We start from the raw sequence: 9,070 nt of genomic DNA on the forward strand, positions 1-9,070 counted from the left end.
CCTGAAACAGCATAGCTGGAAATGACAACACATGGTAAAACCCGTATTGCTCAAGGTGAAACTTGAAATCAAAACAAAAAAAAATGAAACTAAGGCTGACATTTATTTGTCTTTGGCTGTTAAGTTGACGAGCAATAAAAGCATAAACTCAGTGACTTTGTGTGAAAGAAAAGGCCGTTTGTGACAACAGCTATGCAGAAAAAAGACAGTTAATGGCCAAGTGGATGTGACAAACGTGAACTTTGACCCGTGCAAACAGCAGCCGGCCGGTAAGGCTTCCTGTAACCGCCCTGCACACGAGGAAATGGAGGAAACAGAGTGCACGCTGTACACTTGCTGTGTGCCCCAGGATGTCATATATGCATGCAGGAGAGAAGCTTCAACTTTCAAGTCATAAAATGCAACTTAAAATGCAAGTCACTTATCCTTAAAAATTAAAACTACAGTCTTTTGAAATCAAATTCAATTAGAATGATTATCATTTTGAAAATAAATTGTTTTCTCTTTAAAGTTGTGTTAAAAGTTTTTTTTTTGTCTTTATTTTTTACATTCATTCAGGCTGAATCATTATAATGTGAACAAATTGGAAATGCAATAACGCTCCCGTCCAGCAGAGGGTCTATTGTCTTCCCCCGCTGTTAAATACAACGAAGTAAAAAGACAGCGCGGAAGAAGGCGTGTACACTGGCCTCTCTGGCTCAGCGAATTATAACCCAGTTTTCTAATTGTTGCCCGTAAAACAGGTAAGACCTCCCTATTTTAAAAGTCACAAATTTATGTTTATGTAGTATTTCGTTTCGTCTGTACAGTTATTTTCTCGTTTGCCGTGGTACAGTTAGCCTTGAATAGCTAAGCTAAGCTAAACTAGCTTTTCAGTGAAGAGGCCCCTGCGACTTTACGCGCTGTCGGTCAAATCGCTGCGGCGGCTCCTGACAACTCCTCTGTGCTTTCGAAAACATTTTTTTTTCCTTTTCTATTTGTCTCAAAATGCGATAAATAACAATGCGAGACTATGACTAAGGTAAGTATTAAAATACCGCCGTTTAGCCTCGATCAGTTTCCACGTACAGTATATTCAAATATGCGTGTCCATTCTTGTACAATTATTATACGATGCAAGTGGTAAAAGTGACTATTTACTATATAACAGACGAAATTTACAATCGACTCTAAATAACAATACTTGACATTTATTTGCAAACTTGAGCACACTTCATTTATTCCCATCATTGTTCATTTCTGATATAACAAAATGACAGAACATTGACAGGTTTAATCGGGAAAAGGAATTCCATTAGCTTCTTATTTATGACACCCCACCCCAAAAAAAAAAATCCACTACTCCCCTTCTTCTTTTTGCTGGTTGCGTAATGCAAATGACAGGCATTCCCAACCAAACAGATCTAGTAACTGCACCCTCTTCTCTGTGCTTTCCCCCCGACTGCAGCAACCGTGCCCCGCCGCGCCCCCACCCCCAGCGGCGCCGTCATGTGGCAGGAGGCCCGCAAGCACGAGCGCAAGCTTCGTGGCATGATGGTCGACTACAAGCGACGTGGCGAGCGCCGCCGGGAATACTACGAGAAGATCGTAAGTTGTCTCGCAAAAGTCAGACAATGTTCACAACTCTAATCGTAAGCGACAATATCGCTTTGCTTGCGTGATGAAGACTGTGTTGACCTGGGATGACTCGTTTTAGTTTTGTCAAAGTTTAAACAAACACTCAGCAGCAGCGAAGCGGCCTCGGAAGTAAAGTTGGCGCACTCTTTCCACATCTGGTCGTTTTTGTCTCTTTTTAGAAAAAGGATCCGGCCCAATTCCTTCAGGTTCATGGACGGGCCTACAAGATCCACCTGGATCCTGCTGTGGCTCTTGCTGCAGAGTCTCCCATCAACATGTAAGAGGGCAAAAAAAAAAATATAAAACACACACAAGGGATCTTGAAAAGTGACACAATATGTCATCTGTTAAACAAAAATAATATGATTCTCATAGCGGCTAAGATTTGCAACATTGTTTAACTCGTGTGCACTTTTCCTATCCTTATTTCCTGTTGTATTATAACGCTGACCTAGTTTTTTTTTTTGTCTTAAAGGATGCCATGGCAAGGTGACGCCAGTAACACGATTGACCGTTTTGACGTCCGAGCTCATCTCGACTACGTCCCCACCTACACGCCTCCGCTCATCACCACACCGTCAGTTTTTCCTCATTCTACAGTTTTTATTCATATTAAAAAAAAAAAAATTGTGACACCGACGTGAATATTCTTTTTTTTTTTTTTTTTTTTAAACTGCATGAGTCCTACATATTTCAGTTCTCTCTTTGCATGCACATTGACTGTGTTTTATCACTTCCATCTTTGCAGAAGCGCAGAGCAGGAGATGGAGGAGAGGAAGTGCAATTACGAGCGCTACCGAGGCTTGGTGCAGAACGACTTTGCTAACAGTCAGTCACGTATTCTCTGACATCCGGCACAGTAGCAAATGATAATGGTTGCGATGTTATGCTTAAACTCCGGTGTTCTCCCCCGCAGTCTCTGAGGAGCAGTGTTTGTACCAGATTTATGTGGATGAACTCTACGGTGGCCTACAGAAGCCAAATGAGGAAGAGAAGAAAAAGTACGTTCTTGAGATAGTCCTTTTCTTACCCTATGGCGTGTCTGCACGAAGCACACTCGTTTCTAACAGTGTTCATTTTCGGGAGGTAGGCTGGCGGAGAAAAAAGTTGCCATTGGTTACACATACGAGGACAGCACTGTGACAGAACCGGACCCCGCCTCGGACAAAGATGAAGACAATTCGGAGAACAGCGAATCTGAAGAAGACGAGGTCATCCCAGATATTGGTGAGCTGTAACATAAACGTTGATTCAGTCATTCCTTTTTAGGAGATCATAGTTTTGAGTCCAAGGAATGAACTGAATTGTCGTGTGCATTTGCGCGTGGGCAGATGTGGAGGTCGACATCGACGAGCTGAACCACGAGCAGGAGCTGGATCTCAACAAAGCGGCCACTCCCTATGGAATGGCTGAAGGAGACTTTGTCAGGTACCATTCCACATGAACACATTGTCACCTTTTTGAGGAGATTCAAATGTTGCAAATCTCTGCTCTGAAACTGAAAGTAAATCATATTTTGGAATGAGAGGAAAAAACAAATTAGTAAGATTGTGCTATCTGACGATAAGGTAAAAAAAAAAATAATTCTATTCCTCTGGAGTGTCTCAGCTTCACTAAGTCCTTACTCGTGCAAAGCTGTTATGTATTTCGCATTAATGGCAGCAGAGGGCGCTGTTTTCCCACAATTTAAGCAGAGGTTTTCTCCTGTTGGTTGTTTATGTAAGCTATCAGTTATGTAGGACACCCGTGAGGCATTTGTGACAATGCAGCGCAGTCAAAATGGGACTATTTTGTAGACTTAATTCAAGACAAACTGCCACTGACGTTTTTCCCTGTTCAATGTATTTTCCGTGAAACCAAATAGCCAGAATTTCTTATTTTCTCATATTTAAGACATCACAAAGTAACCGCCGACAATTTGCCCGCATCAGCACTGACTCATTTTCGCACTCCGCCATGTTAATGGTAACGATGGAATATTTTTCTGGTCCGACGTGGCTCGAGGCATTCGGTAGGGTTTGTCGTCGCGTGTTTATTTTTGAGCAGCAGTAAAAATGTCATTAAAAAAGGTGTTTGGCTTGATTTAAATGTGCGTCTTAATTGTGCCCGTCAGGATGTTGAGGAAGGACAAAGAGGAGGTGGAGGCCATCAAGCATGCCAAAGCATTGGAGGCGGAGAAAGCGATGTACTCTGTAAGAACAAATCTCTTCTTTTTTTTTGGGAAGATGCGCGTACGTGCGTGCGCATGTTTTCGACTTTATGTGACATATTCGCTAATCTAAGGGCCGCCGTTCTCGCCGACAAAGAAGAGAGTTCAGAGAGAAAAGACTGAAGGGACGACAAATCAGCCCGCCAAGGTAAATCAGTAAGCTATGCAAATTAGAAGTCCTATTTTGGGCATTATATACATATATATTATTTCTTTTTAATCTTTTATAGTCATTTTTTTTCTTTTTACGGTCTTTTTTTTGGGGGTGATTAAAGAGAAACTGTATTTTGATTCTTCTACAAGTCACAACAACAATGTTTGAGTTATATTTAAAAGCATTACATAAAAAACACAGCAGGCCCCTATCTTGCCAGCATGTGTACATTTATTTCTTCTCGCTCCGTCTTCAGCTATGCCAGACGAGACAGTCCAACATATGATCCTTACAAACGGTAAGCTCGCCCTTCTGTTTTTCTTTTTTTTGTTTCTTTTCTCAACTTGATTCTCACAATGATTTCTTTGGAGTTTTCAGGCCAGACTCCGAATCCAGCTCTGAGTCCCGCTCACGCTCCCGGACCCCCGGTCCGGAGAAGATAACCTTCATCACCAGCTTTGGAGGCAGCGACGACGAAGCTGCGGCGGCAGCGGCAGCGGCGGCGGCAGTCGTGGCGCAAGCCGCCGTCTCCCAGGGCTCCTCCGCGCAGCACCCCGCAGGTCATAGCAGGGGCTCCCGGTCGGTAACTTTCCCTCCTCCTGGCTTTTTAGCGATTAGTCTGTTGACGTGATCACTGGCAAGGGGGTGATTCCTCTTATTTGGTGCTATTTTTTTTGTGTAAGTTTATTGGAGGTGAGGTTTATTAATCTTCAAAGACATTGCTATGCATGTTGTGCCAAGAGATTTAAGCCATGTCTGCACTTATACGGATATTTTTTTAGAAAGGTATATTTTCCTATCTTTGTCCACAGGGAAACATATTATTTGCCTTTCATATCCATTTAGTCCGCTAATATGCGATTTTGATCTCTGCACGTTCAAATGCTGATGATGGAGACTCTATCGTGGTAAAAGCCGACATTTGCATATGGCCCAAAGACGTAAACGTACAGAAAAATGTATTTTGTTCTTTGATGCGTGTTTGTGTGAACATGGCCTGAGCGATCTGCATGTCAGACTACAAATTAATAAATGACTTGGGTCAATCAACGTAAAAGCGTCGTCAATTGTAAAATCCAGCAGTGGGAAACAATTAGGCCAGGCGCCGGATCGTTTTCGTTACAAAAACTTTGCGTCTGTTTTTCTTCAGGAGACGAAGATCCTCGTCCAGTCGTTCCCCTTCGTACTCGTCCTCCGCTTCTTCATCACGCTCCTCGTCTTCGTCCTCCCGGTCACGCCGCCGATCGCAGAGAAGGGATGACCGGCGTTCCCGGACCAACTCCCGCTTGAGACGACATTCTCGGTCGTACTCGCGTGACCGGGCAGGGTCCCGGAGGAGGCGCGAGCGGACTCGCTCCAGATCGCGACCCAGAGAACGTTCTCGGGAGAGGAGACAATACTCTTCGAGGAGACGGACAAGGTAAAGGTCATTCATTTTCAAACGATTTGACCTGTGACCTAACTTCCGGCTTTTCAGATCCCGCTCCAGCTCACGGCAAGGGGGTTCCTCTCGGCGAAGCGGCCGCGCCAGTTACCGGCGGGACGAGAGCAGCAGCGGCAGTCCCTCGCCGTCCCCCGGCCGCCCCAACCACAGCCCCTCCCCTGACAGCAGAGGACCCCCCGTTTCGGCTAACATCGTTACCGACAAACTCAGAAAGTAATTCCACCGTGTCTTCCTCTTTGCTCTTGAATTCCATTCCTATGACCGCGAGGTAACTGAACGTCATCTGTCACGAATGCAGTCGTCAAGTCGCGGTTAGAGCGTAAAGCAAACGAATGAAAAACGGCGAGTCCGGTGTTCACCTCGTGTACCATCTTGTGCCATGTGACTACGTATTCTTACATTACTTGGTAACCACGAAAATGTTATGTAGCCTCTAGCGATGCAAAGTCAATAACTTGATTTGCAAATCAAGCTCAAAGCAAAAAAAAAAAAAAGAGTCTCGGGATACATTTTTTCGTATGGATTACGATAAGGGCAGTCGCATAAAATCTGAAATTTTAAAAATAAATAAATAAATAGTGCACCGTGTACCACAACAGCACGTTTATGATTACCACTCAAGGTAACGTAGCCATTTCATCTCAAATAATATAGACTATGAAAACGTCTTTATCTCTATTTTGTCGACTTATTCGAAATTGCAAAGCGTGGCGCGTTCACGTGGAACGTCCTAACTTGTCCACGCTTCCTTTGTCGTCCCTGCAGGCCTGAAACAAGCGGTGGTAAAAAGACGGGAGCTGCCAAAGTCAGTAAGAATTTGATGTGGCCGAGCTTTTTCGCTAAAGCCTACTACACCTCCCCTCATCCCTGACAGGCTGACGCCGCCGCCGCCGTCCGCCACCACGTAGAAAGAAGCCCCTCGAAAATAACCTCACTTGTGTTTTTTTAAACCGTATACACATCTTACAAGGGTTGGCAAGTGGACTGGACTCCATTACTGTCGTGTCCATCTTGTTGTTAATATTTGACTTTTTATTTGAAGCTTTGGGTTTCTTTCCTGCTCAAACACAAGTGATGGTGTCTGTGATGGGCGTGGCGTGGGCAAAAAAAAAAAAAAAAGTCTGGGCTTGTTTCAACAAATGAACATATTTCAATGTCCTACAGCTCTAAACTGTGAGATCACCAAGAGAGATAGTAGATAACTGTCAATCATTGCGGACATTTTTTTTTTTTTGTGCGTGCTGTCCTCCTCCTTTCTGCTGCTGCTTGTTCATGTTTTCCTGGCAAAGAATCATCGTAGTTTTGCATAGACGCCAGGCCTCTCTCTCTCTCTCTCTCTCTCTCTCTATCAGTCAAGAATTACGCTCGCCCTCCCGCGTTTGACTCGCCTGCGGTGTTGTGACCTGCCGTTTTTCTTGCCTGGCCAGGTTTGAACAGCCCACTGCTGGGTGTGTCGGCGGCAAAGCGCCACTGGCTCTTTAGTGAACTCGCTGGACCTGAACTTGCTCTTGTTTCACGTAGCGTCCCTCGACTACTCCCTCGGCTGTCCTCGCGTATTAATGTCTCACCCCCCCCCCCCCCCCCCCCTCTTACTTCCTTTTTTTTTTTTTTTTTTGTCTATTCCTAATTTGCCGGACACGTGCGGCAAAATGTTTCAAAAAAAAAACTAATCCTAAAGTACTTCTTGCTTCACCTGTTGAATCATCCAAAGTTGTACACTTCAAATTGCGTCGTCACGTTGCTAATACAACCGTGTTGCCCACAGTCCAAGCTGACGCCACAGGAGAAGCTCAAGCTCCGCATGCAGAAGGCCCTCAACAGGCAGTGTGAGTACACCAACAAGCTGAAGCTCTCTTTTCCTACGTGATATTTACTCATCGCCCCCCCCCCCCATCCCCCCTTTTTGCAGCCAAGGCGGATAAGAAAGCGGCTCAGGTGAAAATCCAGCAACAGGAGCACAAACGACAGGTGCGTGTTTCTTATGTGTCAACAAAAAAAAAAAAAATTTCCCGTCCGCCATTTCCTCACCCGTGATTGTCCCAACAGGAGCGAGAGGGAGAACTACGAGCCATGGCACGCAAGATACGCATGAAGTAAGGCCGTGTGTGTGTGTGTGTGTACGTAGGTGGACCGTTTGGTATTTGAGTGTGTTGCAACGGTCTGACCTGGAGGCTTCTGTGTTTAGGGAGCGTGAGCGGCGCGAGAAAGAGTGGGACGAATGGGAGCGACAATACGGACGCCACAGCAGCAACTCGCCCTCTCCTTCCAAACATGGTAAGGCTGCAAGGGTCAACATTTACCAGACTCGGACAATAGAAGAAAAAAAAATAATAATAAAATGTGAGCAGATGTTTAAAAAGTGATGGGAAGTAGTATTTGGTTCTTTTTGAGTTCTGATGTGTGCTCTTGTCCCTCAGGTCGGGATTCCAGCTCATCCAGAAGGTATGTGAAGATTCCTGGTCACAATAATTTATGCCTTATTAAAAGTCCTTTCTTAACTTGAATCCATTTTATTTATAGAGCACTTGAAAAAAAACATCTGAGACCAAAACAAAGAGCTTTAATGAATCATAACGTTTCAATAATACTAAATAATGAAACACTATTTTTATTTTATTTATTTTGGGCTGGCTAAAAAAACAAAATGAGTTGGTCACTTCGAAACACTCCTCCACCATCTCGAGACCAAATTAGGCCTGAAACAGTTTCCAGAATAACTCTATGAGAGAGAAGAACAATAATAAATTCAACTTTGATGTCCAAAGTACTGATTGATTTCTGTACTTTTTTTTTTTTATCTCTCTCTCTCTCGCTCTCTTCTCTCTCTTCTCTCTCTTGCCCTCTCCTTGTATTCTCAGGAGGTATCGGTCCCACTCACGCTCACGTTCCCGCTCCCGTTCCAGAAGTCCGTACAGCAGATACTGACCTGAAATATCGGAGGATCTCCTGGAACAATAAAGCAGAACATAAACCAGGGTCACTCATGTTGACGCAAACACCTCAAACATGTATGTATGTAAGATGTTGTAAGACGGGTTTATGTCTGAATGCTGACCTTGTCGCTTTTTACATCACATTTCTCATATTTGGTTTGAAAAGATGCTGCAGGTTATTCAACTGGTTTGCATTTCTTCTTAAAGCCCTGCCTGCTCCTCGCTACTCATATTTCAGAGCCACTCAAAAAAACACATTGAGCAACTTTCACGTCTTCCTCCCTGGATATTTTCGATGTCATTTCTGTTCCAAATCATGCCAATTACATCAAATGTCTCACTTGCTCTCTCTTTTTTTTTTTTTTTTTTATAAAAGCGATAATCCCTGCTCTGGCATGTCCCAATAAAAGTGTTCATGAAACAAAATGATTTATTATGGTATTTATTGTCTCAAAGCTGCATAATTTTGGGTGGGAGGTGAGCTGTTGTCACATCAGAATTAAAGCATCTTTCAGGAGAATAATAAAAAACGATTATATAAAAAAAAAAAACACTACATGTAATCAACTTTCTGTATATAAATCTATCTTTGGAACCCCATTTTTAAAAATCATTGATAGTAAGTCAGCTGCAGTTTTATTCTGCAAGAGTATTGCTGATATTTTGGGACTTCAAAATATTATTTTAGTGCTGTGCTGAAAAGAAGAAGTGAA

At 43.6% G+C, this 9,070-nt stretch overlaps 1 protein-coding gene across 4 annotated transcripts; it reads left to right on the forward strand.

Moving 5' to 3' along the window:
- The first annotated feature begins 606 nt into the window (after window positions 1–606).
- On the forward strand, window positions 607–8,786 carry clasrp (CLK4-associating serine/arginine rich protein). 4 transcript variants are annotated; one of them, XM_085916902.1, is made up of 21 exons: window positions 607–743; window positions 1,448–1,587; window positions 1,797–1,894; window positions 2,093–2,194; window positions 2,366–2,445; window positions 2,534–2,618; window positions 2,708–2,844; window positions 2,949–3,045; window positions 3,731–3,809; window positions 3,901–3,974; window positions 4,237–4,278; window positions 4,359–4,559; window positions 5,131–5,400; window positions 5,458–5,637; window positions 6,190–6,229; window positions 7,190–7,250; window positions 7,334–7,392; window positions 7,471–7,517; window positions 7,610–7,698; window positions 7,842–7,866; window positions 8,283–8,786. In XM_085916902.1, exons 2-21 carry the CDS (start codon window positions 1,489–1,491, stop codon window positions 8,347–8,349), a joined length of 1,932 nt encoding a protein of 643 aa, XP_085773028.1. In that variant the 5' UTR covers window positions 607–743; window positions 1,448–1,488; the 3' UTR covers window positions 8,350–8,786. The 4 variants fall into 4 exon arrangements, 3 of the variants coding, with proteins under 3 accessions (XP_085773028.1, XP_085773030.1, XP_085773029.1); XM_085916903.1 differs by lacking the exon at window positions 607–743 and adding an exon at window positions 815–1,021; XR_015066738.1 differs by lacking the exons at window positions 7,842–7,866; window positions 8,283–8,786 and having other exon boundaries at window positions 6,190–6,233.
- Window positions 8,787–9,070: the final 284 nt, after the last annotated feature.

Source organism: Syngnathus leptorhynchus, chromosome 7 (assembly GCF_054491065.1).
Source record: "Syngnathus leptorhynchus isolate UIUO chromosome 7, UIUO_Slep, whole genome shotgun sequence".
NCBI lineage: Eukaryota > Metazoa > Chordata > Actinopteri > Syngnathiformes > Syngnathidae > Syngnathus > Syngnathus leptorhynchus.

Coding starts and splice junctions, on each gene's coding strand:
- clasrp (XM_085916902.1), top strand. CDS start 1,489: ATGTGGCAGGAGGCCCGCAAGCACGAGCGCAAGCTTCGTGGCATGATG. Junction 2,845..2,948: donor CGAGGTCATCCCAGATATTG/GTGAGCTGTAAC, acceptor GCGCGTGGGCAG/ATGTGGAGGTCGACATCGAC. Junction 4,279..4,358: donor ACATATGATCCTTACAAACG/GTAAGCTCGCCC, acceptor TGGAGTTTTCAG/GCCAGACTCCGAATCCAGCT.